The 13,141-nt window shown below is 46.8% G+C and overlaps 1 protein-coding gene across 1 annotated transcript in view; it reads left to right on the top strand.

The window, feature by feature from the left end:
• Positions 1 to 6,688, top strand: part of srpk3 (SRSF protein kinase 3) — a 50,484-nt gene extending 43,796 nt beyond the window's left edge. The window contains exons 16-17 of the mRNA XM_056275510.1: positions 2,494 to 2,586; positions 5,871 to 6,688. Coding sequence (XP_056131485.1) covers positions 2,494 to 2,586; positions 5,871 to 6,055 — 278 coding nt within the window. The 3' untranslated portion in view covers positions 6,056 to 6,688. The remainder of the gene's footprint in view (positions 1 to 2,493; positions 2,587 to 5,870) is intronic.
• Positions 6,689 to 13,141: the final 6,453 nt, after the last annotated feature.

The raw sequence follows: 13,141 nt of genomic DNA, 5'->3' as shown, positions 1-13,141 counted from the left end.
TCTCTTCAGGGTAATTGATTCTGTCATTAATGGTCCCTCCACTTCTCTTTTTGAACCTGATGTTGAGTTGCCCGAAAAAATTCTTACTCATTTTGTAAATAAGGTAGAGAATATTAGGTCCCAAATCAAGCCAGGCTCTTTTCGTTCCATTCCCCGTGTTAATTCTGCCTCTTTCACCAATTTCAACCAATTACAATTTCAGTGTTGGAGACTACAGTCTCCAAGATGAGCTCCTCCTCCTGCATCCTAGACATCATTCCCACTAAGCTACTCAAGGAGGTATTTTCCACCATCAGCCCTGTTATTCTGCAAATTCTTAATAATTATCTGGCCTTTGGTTCCTTTCAAGACAGTTTTAAGCATGCCATCATCACCCATTGCTGAAGAAACCTAATTTAGACCCCCTGTCCCTAAGTAACTACAGGCCAGTCTTCAAATTCTTTTTTTTTTATCTAAGGTTCTGGAGAGAGTAATTTCTTCTCGGTTGATTTCTTTTCTGAACACCAATACTGTTTTTAATAGCTTCCAGTCTGGTAGAGCACTTCATAGTACTGACACAGCTCTAGATCACAGTAAAACAGTCACCTCTGTCTGCATTCAGCAGTAGATCACTAATAATCTGCTAATCATTAGTGACCTAGTGATCATTAGCAGATTATTAGTGATCTACTGCTGAATGCAGACAGAGGTGACTGTTTGATTTTAGTTCTTTTGGATTTAAGTGCTGCCTTTGACACGGTTGATCACAACATCCTCCTACACCGCTTAGAGACTTGGGTTGGCATCGAGGGCTCAGCTCTTAATGTATTACGCTCTTACCTCACCGACAGAACTTTTTCTGTTGTTCTGGGTAACTCTACCTCCTTGGTGGCTCAGTTGAGTTGTGATGTCCCTCAAGGCTCAGTTCTTGGCCCCCTTCTCTTCTCTACATACATGCGGCCCCTTGGCCAGGTCATTCAAAATCACGATGTGCTGTCCATTTTTATGCTGACGACACTCAGTTATACACGCCACTAAAACCCACAGATCCTAGCGCCCTATTAAATCTCACAACTTGCCTCACTGACATTAAATCCTGTTTGTCCAAAATTTTTCTCAATTTTAATGATGATAAGTCTGAGGTCATGCTGTTCGGTTCCGAAAATTCCATCAGTCCGTTTGCTACTAATCTTGGTGGTCTGTCAGGTAGTCTTAAGCAGGCTGCTGGGAATCTTGGGGTAATATTTGATGCCAACCTCAGTTTTGACAATCAAATTAAACATGTTGTTCAGTCATGCTTTTTCCAACTCAAGCTAATCTCCAAAATTAGGTCATTTTTATCGACTGCCGATTTGCAAAAAGTTGTACACGCTTTTATCTTTTCTCAGCTCGACTACTGTAATGCACTTTATTCTGGTATCAGCAAGGGCTCCCTCCCCCGTCTGCACGTGGTACAAAACGCTGCTGCTCAGCTCATTACAGGAACAAGGAGGCATGACCATATCACTCCTGTGCTTGCCTCCCTACACTGGCTCCGTTATATTTCGAATTGATTTTAAAATTTTACTGCTCACTTTTAAGGCTTTAAATGGTATTGCTCCTTTGTACGTTTGTGATTTATTGACTTGGTATGTCCCCCTCGACCATTAAGGTCTGCAGATGGAGCCCTGCTAGTTATTCCCAGGTCTCGGTTGGTTACAAAGGGTGATCGGGCTTTTGTTGTTAGTGTTTTTGATCTTATGCTTATTCTTGCCTTATCTGGTTTTATCTGTTTTTGTTGTTGTTTGAAGCACTTTGTAACATTGTTTTAGAAAAGTGTTAGTAATAATACTTTTTATTTATATAACTGTCATTTTATTAGCTCATAGATCTGAATGGTCCACGGAGCCATTTTAACATTGTTCTGTTTCTGGTGTGGGAAGATGGTGGCGCAAATTCACATTTGCGGTGGCCTCACCCAGTGGTGTCCATGCAGTGTCTTTGTCCACGTCTACGTTTGTCTTTGTTTGATGGCTGGGAGAGCTGGCACTGGGAGAGCTTGGTCTGCTGCGCTGTGGGCCCAGGGACCATGGCCATGCCTAGAGCTGCACCCAAAGAGAAAACACCGAAGGCGGTCTGACAGGACGCGGAAACAGGGCAGGCTAAGCTAACTGCTAGCCCATGCAGACCAGCAGTTCCAACAGTCATCCTCGCAGGCATTCGTTCTCTGGACAGTGGGGGAAAAAAAGTTTTGTTTAGTTTAGATATATGTGTTAGTTTGGATATGTGTGTTCTTGTAGTTTTTGTCTTTGTGTTGTACTGCTGTGGGCTGGGGAAACGATGTTTTGTTTCATTTCATGTGCGCAAGTGCATGAAATGAAACGACAAAGTGTTCCTGATTCTAATTTTCAGGCTGTAGACACCCAAATTATTTAACACTGCTCTTCCCAAATTATTTAACACTGCTCTTCTAGACCACATGAGCCAGGGCTTCCTGTTCTGCAGTGTCACAGGTTTTTTTCTTTGTTTTTTCAGACCACATAGCTCACATCATAGAGCTGCTGGGACCCATTCCACTGCCCTTCGCGCTGTCTGGAAGATATTCAAGAGAATACTTCAACAGAAGAGGTGAGACAGTCTGTCCGTTGTCCTAAATCCCAGGTCTAATCCGAGGATTTTAATTCACACAGTGAGAAACAGGTAGATACAGGAAATGACAGCAGTTGATGCCGTCGATTCAGATGAGTAAAGACTCCCCAGAAAAATAACAGTCTGCCTGTCTGTCTGTCATGCTTTGTTTGACCAGAGAAGTGAGACTGTGTGTGTGTGTGCGCACACCCTCCTGTTTGTGGGTCTGTTTCTCAAATTCAGTTTAGCTTTAATAATAACAACATTTATATAGCGCTTTTCTAGACACCCAAGCACTTCACATTGAAGGGGGGAAACTCACCTCAAAACCACCACCTGGGTGATGCATGGCAGCCATTTTGCACCAGAACGCTCACCACACATCAGCTTGAGTTGGAGAGGGAGGAATCATTGAGCCACTTACATGAGGGGATGATTAGGTGGCCAGATGGAGAGAGCCAGGTGGGGAATGTTGCCAGGATACCGGGGAACCCCCTACTCTTGGCGATAAGTGCAATGGGATCTTTAATGACCAGTGACTCAGGACCTCGATTTAACGTCTCATCAGAAGGACGGCATCTTCTACAGCAGTGTCCCCGTCACTGCACTGGGGCATTGGGAATTTGATATTTGTTGTTTTTATTAGGACCAGAGGGAAGACTGCCCCCTACTGGCCCACCAACACCACTTCCATTCACAAGCAGTTGGTTAATGATGAATTAAACAATTATGTACTACTTAATATATTATAGATGTTAGAATCTGATTATTATTATTATAATTTTCCTACAGTTTTACCCAGGGATGAGCCCCTCCAACTGGGGCCAAGTGCAGACACCTCCAGCCTGGTACTTTAGGCCACCTTTTCTACATTTTGCCCAGTTTTTAAATCAGATTCTAACATCTATAATATAACAAGTAATAAGTAATCACTGTTTAATTCATGCCGGCACGGTGGCGCAGTGGTGGGGATCGGTAATGATGCTGGAGGCTCTGAGAACACAGTGTTGATGGTAAATCTGCAACAGGAAGGTGAGAGGGGCAAAAATGATCTTGATAGCTGTCTTCACTATCCTGTTCAGCTGGTGTTGTTTGGTCACTTTGCAGTGACTGAACCAGGAAGTGAGACTGTAGGTTAGAATAATTTCAATGGTACCCCTGTAGAAGGTGGTGAGGGCGCGAATGGGGAGGCTTGCCCTTTTAAGTCTTCGGAGGGGATGGAGCTGGTATCGGGCCTTTTTAGTGATGGCCAAGATGTTAATGGTTGAAGTCAGTCATCTGCCAAGTGCACTCCCAGGAACTTGATGTTACTGACCTTCTCCACAGTGGCGTATGATGGTGCCTGTCGGCCCTCCTGAAGTCAGTGTGGTAGATATTGCATCTTCCATGGATCGGTTGGTTCTATATATATACTTTAGGAGAGCCAGGTTTTTAGTGAGACAGGCCTTGATGTGCTACATGACAAGCCACTCAAAGCACTTCATAACTATGGGAGTGAGGGCCACAGGGCTGAAGTCATTCATACTGGCTGGGTTTGACTTTTTGGGTAGGGGAATGATGTTGGCACTTTTGAGGCAGTTGGGCACTACTGCTTGACTGACTGAGGTGTTGAAGATGTCTGCAAAAACATCTTTCAGCTGTTCTGCGCAGTCCTTAATAACACACCCAGGTATGTTGTCTGACCTCGCAGCTTTGTGTGGGTTGACACTGGCAAAGGCCTTCTTTACCCCAGCTGTAGATAGCTGGAGTACCTGGTTGCTTGATGATGGTGGAAGTGTCTGTGCCCGTCTGTTGCTGGTTACCTCAAAACATGCAAAAAAGTCATTGAGTTTGTCTGGTAGGGAGGGGTCTTTATGGCATGCTTGTGGGGGTGGGGGCTTGTAGTCAGTTATTGCTTGAAAACCTTGCCACAAGTGTCGTGTGTCTTTATCATCAGTGAAGTGGCTGTGCGGCTTTTTTCCATACAGCCTCTTCTTCTCCTTGATACCCCAGGACAGATTTCTCTTGGCCAGTCTGTCTGTATGCTGCAGTGTCTCTAGATCTGAATGCAGCATTTCAGGTTCTCAGTAGTGAACGGACGTCCCCATTCAACCAGGGTTTCTGGTTGGCCCGATTCTTAATAGTTTTGACCACAGTCACATCATCTATGCACTTGTTAATATAGCCAATTACAGACTCAGTGGGTTCCTGCGAGTCAGTGACATTCTTATATGTTGCTGCCACTTGAAAAATGTCCCACTGTGTGTTTTCAAACCAGTCCTGCAGTGATGTAATTGCCTCCTGTGGCCACATTCGGACTTCTTGAGTACCGGTTTCTCTTGTTTCACCCAAGGTCTGTATGCCAGTCAGCGTAACAGTTAGGTGATCAGTTTCCACTGTGGGTGAAGAGGGCTGCTTTATAGGAGTTCTTCATGTTTGTGAAAACTAATGTGTTATCGCCCGTTGTTGCAAAATTCACATGCTGGTAAAACTTTGGTAAACCAGACTTGAGACTTGTGTGGTTAAAATCTCCTGCAGCAATGAAGAATGCATCGGGGTGGGCCGTCTGTTGTTCGCTGATGGTGTTGTAGATAGAGTTCATTCATAGCCTCAGTAGTACATAGACTGCCACAATGACCATCACCCCCCATGGCAAACAGAGGGTCGGCACTTCACCGTCATGAACTCTATGTGCGATGAACAGAGTGTAGAGACTACCTTGGCATCTTGGCACCATGATTTGTTGATGTAAACGGCCAGGCCACCTCCCCAGAGCTTTCCAGATCGTGAGGCTACTCGGTCCACTCTGTGGAGTGTGTAAGCCCATCCAGCTGAATCGAGGTGTCCGTGGTGTTTTCATTTAGCCACGTCTCAGTAAACACAGACACAGCAGTTCCTCATGCTGCACTAGGAAGCTCTGTCTGATACAGTCCATTTTGCTGTCCAGAGAATGAACATTAGCCAGCATAATGGTTGGAACTGCTGGTTTGTATGGGTTAGCAGTTAGCCTAGCTTGCACACCTCCACGCTTCCGCACCCTTTCGCACCGTTTTCGGTGTTTCCTCTTGCAACTCCGGACAAGGCCGTTGCAGACCAAGCTTACTCAGTTGATTTAATGTCAGCTCTCCCAGCCAGTGTTTCTCATTGCCAATGTCCAAAAGAAATTGACGAAATGTAATATGCCAAAGCATAAATAAGAGAATACTAAATATTTGTGTTAAATAATAATGGTAATAATATCTCTCTGCCTGTCTGTTTATTTTCGCACTATGTTTCTTTCTCTCTGCATCTGTCTGTCTGTCTAGGAGAGTTACGTCACATCTCGAATCTGAAGCCATGGGCTTTATTTGAGGTTTTGTTGGAGAAATATGAGTGGCCTCTGGAACAGGCTGCCCAGTTCAGTGACTTCTTGTTGACCATGTTGGAACCGGTTCCTGAGAGGAGGGCCACCGCCTCCCAGTGTCTGAAACACCCCTGGCTTAACACCTAGAGAGACACACACGGACACACACAGAGCAGGTTGAGGACTTTTAGCAGCCAGCTGTTTGTGATAAAGGGACGGAAATAATTTCTCCGTCATGCCTCTGATCACTACAGATCTTAAGTCAGCTGTGGTTTCATTTCCCTTTGACTTGCATCGCTAACTTGCTAACTAGCTGCTGTGCTGAGTTTGTTTGGCAGATCAGCAGGCTTAGCTTCTAAAAATCCTTAACCTGGAGCCAACCAAACTGACGATGATGAAGAAGACTTTGTCCTCAGAGCAGTTTGACATCTACTACAGTCCTCCACTATGTCCTTTAAAGAATTAGTGATGGGCAGCAAAGAAACCTTTACTTGTTTGTTGTCACATTTATACTGGTGTGATGTCACCTTTTAAGTTGTGTGATGTCACAGCTCAACAGGTATGACCTCATGCTTGCTGGTATGTAGTGTGATATCAATAGAACAGCTGATGTGGACTGTATTATTCTGACTCACCTTGTTATCTGAAGTCATGTAAACGTCTAATAAATAGTGCCTTGACTGTCCCCATGAAAACGACATGACATTTTTTCTACATGTGGTCGCCTGTGTGGAATGCCTGTTTTTGTGAAAATAAAAAAATAAACTGCGTGAGCACTGAGGCACCATGTTTCCTTGCCTGTGTCTGAGTCATCTTTATAACAGAAAACATGCATGATACAGGTATATTGGTATTGGGAGCTTTCAGATAATGCGCCGCCCCCACCCCCCCCATCCAAGGCAGGTGCATTATCCATTGCAGCTGACAAAGCCAGTTCTGTTTGTGTCTAGACCATCGTCGTTTTCCTAATGTGTGAAAAATTCCAAAAAACAACTTGTTTAACAATTTAAAATTCTCTTTGACATTGTGATCTAGCGAGAGTAAGGAGCAGCTTGGGGAGGTGGAGGTATGCACCGGAGAGAAAGTTAGCTGGAGCAAGATGGAATACGTGAATGAAAGGGAGGACAGTGGAACGGTGAGGCTGCAAGGAGTGGAGGTGATGAAGGTGGATGAGTTTAAATACTTGAGGTCAACTGTCCAAAGTAACGGGGAGTGCAGGCAGGGTGGAGTGGGTGGAGAAGAGAGTCAGGAGTGACTTGCGACAGAAGGGTACCATCCCTTACAGCTGGTCTGTCTAGAACAGTGTTTCTCAACCCAGTCCTCAAGGACCCCCCTATCCTGCATATTTTCTTTGCAACCCTGAATAGGTACCTGTTTGTAGTTATTCAACCAATCAGCAATGAATTTTGCCAGATGTTGCACACCTTGCATAATTAAGTGCTGCGAGATGATTGGTCGAGTAAGTACAAGCAGGGCTACCTATGCAGGGTTACAATTAAAATCTGTAGGATAGGGGTTCCTTCAGGACTGGGTTGAGAAACACTGGCCTAGACGCTCCCTGCCACCCAGCACCACGGCCTGGGCACAGAATGCTGCAGGGGTCGCACTGGGAAGGACAGAAGCAGTGGAGAGGGAAACGTTTACCTGGGTGTGAGGTAGAAGGGGGATGTAGTATGTGTCCATCTGAAGAGAACTTGGGGTATATTATGAAAATGTATGAGAGAAAGCGAGACGTGACACACCAACCCGGTATATACACCATGTTACGGACTAGTCAGGTCTACGGGTTAAGCACACAATACTAGTCCTAACCTGGAGTGTGTAGAAAAGATGAAAACGAGGGAAGAAACAGAAAGAAGGACTGGTTTCCAAGACTAGAGAAATAGCCGGGAGGTGGGCTAGCTTACCGGGGTAGCAGGGTAGCAGGTCCCTCCGACAAGGCCTCGGCCATATGGTCTAAGCTCCTGTAAGCGGCGGACTCCGTCTTGGTATCTTAGTTCAGTTTAGGTTTGATGGTCTTGAGCTGGAAAGGTGTGGACTTGTAGTGTCCTGAACAGCGTACTCAAAGTAGCGTATCCTGAGGCGTATGTATGCAAACTACCGCCATCAATTAACTCCAGGGGGCGCTCTCGCACCTCACAGTGATGTCCTCTTATAAACACTGCTTAACCACCCCTCCAATCATTTCTCAATGAAAACCAGTTCATGGAGGTAAGAGAAGGAAGGGGAAAAGGCAAATATAACCATCACTTCTAACATTCACCCCCCCCCCCCTACAACAAAAACACATCTGGTGTCAACCTATTTTTTTTCTTTTTATATTAATCATTTTCCCATTTATTAAAACAAGACTATGTACAATTATAATCTATTCCATTACTTTTTTTACTCCATTGATTCACGTGCCTTGCTATCAACAATGCACTCCCAAACTTTTCAAAATACCCAAACCACAAGCTCAGCCCCTTGACAGGCTGTCCGCATAACATTTTCTCTGCCCGGCCAATGCACTACCGTCAGGGTGTACGGCTGTGAAATGAAACTCCAGCGGAGCCCTCTCTGACCAGATGTTCTGAACTTTGACAGGAACATAAGTGGGTTGTGATCACTGAGGACTACCGGATCAGCTCCAGCACTAAAGACGTACACCTCAGAGTGTTGGGCTGCTAGGACAGCAGCCAGGGCCTCCTTCTCAGTGGTGGAATATCGCTTCAGATGGTGATTCAGTTTCTTAGAGAAATATGCAACAGGCCTGTGTATTCCTGACACATCAGTCTGTAGCAGCACCGCCCCACTCCAACATCACAAGCATCCACTGCAAGCTTGACTGGGACAAGAGAAGTCCGGAGCAACCAGCACCGGTCCACTAGCTAGAATAGCTTTAACCATTTCCAGCGCTGTCTGACAATCCACTGACCAGCTGAACTTAACTCCCTTCTTCGACAGGTTTGTGAGGGGCGGTGTCACCACTGCGAAGTTGGGAACAAACCGCCTATAAAAGCCACACATGGCCCAAAGGCCCATTAGCTGGCGTTTTGTTTTCCAAACGGGCGGGTCTAAAATGGCTTGCACCTTGGCAGTCCTTGGTCTCACTGAACCTTGACCCACCCTGGTGCCCCAAATATGTGACCTGCCCCTTTCCAATCTTGCCCACAACCTGACAAGCGTGACAGCTACGACGGTACGAAACCACGTCTTTATGCATTCTGGGCCAGTAGAAATGTCTGGCGGGTTTCTCCTGGGTTTTACGGACGCCTAAATGACCCGATAAGGATACTTAATGGGCTAAACGCAGGACTCCCTTCCTGAAACTCTCAGGCAACACAATGTGAGTCACAATGGTCCACAGTTCAGCCGTTCTAGCTCTTTGGCAATTTTCTCAAAAGCGTCAAAGAAAGAGCCCACATCATCTTGGTTAAACCTTGGCATGAGTCTCAAACAGCTGGACGTGAGTCTCAAACAAGCTGGACATGAGTCAAACAGCTGGACATGAGTCTCAAACAGCTGGACATGAGTCTCAAACAAGCTGGACGTGAGTCTCAAACAGCTGGACGTGAGTCTCAAACAGCTGGACGTGAGTCTCAAACAGCTGGACATGAGTCTCAAACAAGCTGGACATGAGTCTCAAACAAGCTGGACATGAGTCTCAAACAAGCTGGACATGAGTCTCAAACAAGCTGGACGTGAGTCTCAAACAGCTGGACGTGAGTCTCAAACAGCTGGACATGAGTCTCAAACAAGCTGGACATGAGTCTCAAACAGCTATACATGAGTCTCAAACAAGCTGGACATGAGTCAAACAGCTGGACATGAGTCTCAAACAAGCTGGACATGAGTCTCAAACAAGCTGGACATGAGTCTCAAACAGCTATACATGAGTCTCAAACAGCTGGACATGAGTCTCAAACAGCTATACATGAGTCTCAAACAAGCTGGACATGAGTCAAACAGCTGGACATGAGTCTCAAACAGCTGGACATGAGTCTCAAACAAGCTGGACATGAGTCTCAAACAGCTGGACATGAGTCTCAAACAAGCTGGACATGAGTCTCAAACAAGCTGGACATGAGTCAAACAGCTGGACATGAGTCTCAAACAAGCTGGACATGAGTCTCAAACAGCTGGACGTGAGTCTCAAACAGCTATACATGAGTCTCAAACAAGCTGGACATGAGTCAAACAGCTGGACATGAGTCTCAAACAAGCTGGACATGAGTCTCAAACAAGCTGGACATGAGTCTCAAACAGCTATACATGAGTCTCAAACAGCTATACATGAGTCTCAAACAGCTGGACATGAGTCTCAAACAAGCTGGACATGAGTCAAACAGCTGGACATGAGTCTCAAACAGCTGGACATGAGTCTCAAACAAGCTGGACATGAGTCTCAAACAAGCTGGACATGAGTCTCAAACAGCTGGACATGAGTCTCAAACAAGCTGGACGTGAGTCTCAAACAAGCTGGACGTGAGTCTCAAACAAGCTGGACGTGAGTCTCAAACAGCTGGACATGAGTCTCAAACAGCTGGACATGAGTCTCAAACAGCTGGACATGAGTCTCAAACAGCTGGACATGAGTCTCAAACAGCTGGAAACATCAAAACAAGCTTCGTGTTTACGTTGTGGGTCACTGTTGTTCCCTTTAAGCTTCTCTTGTATTGCTCTAGTGTCGGCTTCGCTAACTCAAGCTGAAACAGCCGCCCCCCCCTCTCTCTCTCGCTCCCCCCCCCTCTCTCGCTCTGCTCGTTCGTGTATGTGATCTTTTAGGCGTAACACTGAGATCAGGGTCTCCACAATCTCTGGCTTCCTGGCCTCTGGAGAGACGTCTACCTCACAGACTGAGCTGCTGCAAGCAAATCTTGTTTTCTAAGCTTACGCAACTCCTTGCGCCCAAAATCACCCCCACAAAACTCCTCTACGTTGAACGTTGCCACGGTTGTTGTTATCAAATTCTCCAAAAAAATAAAACAAAAAAACAATAGGCTAACCAAAAGAGACGAGACTAGCAAAACTACCTCAAAGGTAACAATTACAAAACAGCCTTGGCAACAAAACGCATCACCTGCAACAAGAGGTGGCTCGTAGGTTGCCGGTCTGTCTGCTACACTACGTCACAATACGTACGTGTCAGAGGACACGTTTTTGCGAGACCGAAAAACGTGTATATGGACACGTATTAGTTGCTACTGGGGCCGCAATCCCGTCTTCTGGCCACTGGGGGCGCAAGAAAAAACGTGTATATGGACACGTATTAGTTGGCACTGAGGCCGCAATCCCGTCTACTGGCCACTGGGGGCGCAACAAAAAGGGCGGACAGCGTCATGGTGGCAGCAGACCTGCAACCAACACAGTAGATGAATGCGGGAGGTGCGACAAGACGCGGCACACCGATGAGCGGAAGTGTCCTGCAATGAACAGGAAGTGCAACAAGTGTCATAAAAAGGGACAGTGGGAGCGTGCATGTCACTCTAAAGCGGTGACAGACGTCACTGAAGAGGTTAAACAGCTGTACTTTCTGGGAGAAGTTGGCAAAGACAGCAGTCAGGAACACTCGCTGCGCCATCTTTGTTCCATATTTTTGACGTTCTATTGCGTCATGACACACCTAGTAGGCTACAGGGCGCCCCTAGCGGCATCTGTGAGATACGCGTCAATGAACACGTATAAGTGACTTGCAGAAGCCTGTCCATACACACGTAAAGAGGAGGCGACCGGTCTGGTTATAGTCCCAGAAACTGGTGTGGACACACACACACACACACACACACACAGCGCCCACCACGTTACTCGCAGACCACAAACCGACAGCCTGCAGTACACACCGGCAGAACACCCGCCGCCATTAGCCAAGCAGCTCCCAGCTAACCAGCCCAACCCGCCTGCTATCAGCCTGTACAGCTGTAGCCCCGTGTTTAACCCCGAGACGCGCCATAAATGCGTTCACCGACTCCCCTTCTAGCTAGCTTAGTTCTACATACATACGCAGCCACGTGTTTTAAGAGAGAGGTGGGCACCGTGCAGCTACTCTGCACGTAGCTGTATGTCCGCGGCCTGCTTCCAGACCTAGCAACATGCTAACAACTAGCATGTTGCTAGCAACATGCTAACAACTAGCATGTTGCTAGCAACATGCTAACAACTAGCATGTTGCTAGCAACACGCGGCTCCTCCCGAGCTGGACCCAACTCAGCCGTGCCTCCTCTCACAGGCAGCACGCTTGGATATCAAACATTAATATGCATCTAATCTTGAAAAAAGTCGCGGACGAACGCCCCAAAATATGTTACGGACTAGTGGGGGTCTAGGGGTTAAGGGTTAAACACGCAATACTAGTCCTAACCTGGACTGCGTTGGAAAGATGGGACCGAGGGAAGAAACAGGAAGGAGGACTGGTTTCCAAGACCAGAGAACTAGCCGGGAGGTGGGCTAGCTAGCTTACCGAGGTAGCAGGCTAGCAGTTAGCAGGTCCCTCCGACAAGGCCTCGGCCAGATGGGTCTCAGCAGCGGCGGACTCGGTCTTGGTATGTCAGTTCGGTTCAGGCTGATGGTGTGGAGCCGGGAAGGTGTGGGCTTGTAGCGTCCTGAACAACGTGCTCAAAGTGGCGTATTTATGCAAACTGCCGCCATTAATCACCTCCAGGGGGCGCACCCGCACCTCACAGTGACGTCATCTTATAACCACTGCTTAACCACGCCTCCAATCATTTCCCAATGAAAACCAGCCCACGTATGTAAGTGAAGGAAGGGAAAGGGGCAGGTAGAGCCCCCATCACTTCTAACACCCGTAACATGACGCGCTAGGCGGCGCCAGAGAGCTCGATGAGCGTAAACACGCCTGTAAGCCACAGGCAGGCACCGAGACCAGAAGGCCCGTCTTGAGGTCCCCATCGTTTCTGTTGACAATGTGCATAAATGGTGCAAATCCCCAAACAAATGTGCATTGAAAGAAACTGCCAGAAACCAGTTGATGCAGGCTGAGCCCGGGAAGTTGCCCACTGAGCCCGGGGAGTTGCCCACTGAGCCCGGGAAGTTGCCCACTCTACCCAGTACGTAGTCCAGCTTTGATGATTACAAATAATACACGAGTGAGAGTGCAGACACAACTTAGCATTGTGGGAGGGTAGACACGATTTGGTAAAATGGTGCCTCTAAGTGGTCAGGTCATGCAAGTACGTAAATTCATATGATTAATAATAATAATTATGATTAATATAGAATCAATGACAGGAGCAG

This window comes from Lampris incognitus, chromosome 2 (assembly GCF_029633865.1).
Source record: "Lampris incognitus isolate fLamInc1 chromosome 2, fLamInc1.hap2, whole genome shotgun sequence".
NCBI classification, from domain to species: domain Eukaryota; kingdom Metazoa; phylum Chordata; class Actinopteri; order Lampriformes; family Lampridae; genus Lampris; species Lampris incognitus.
The sequence above is the reverse complement of the archived record's forward strand: the minus strand, read 5'-3'. Positions and strand labels throughout refer to the sequence as shown.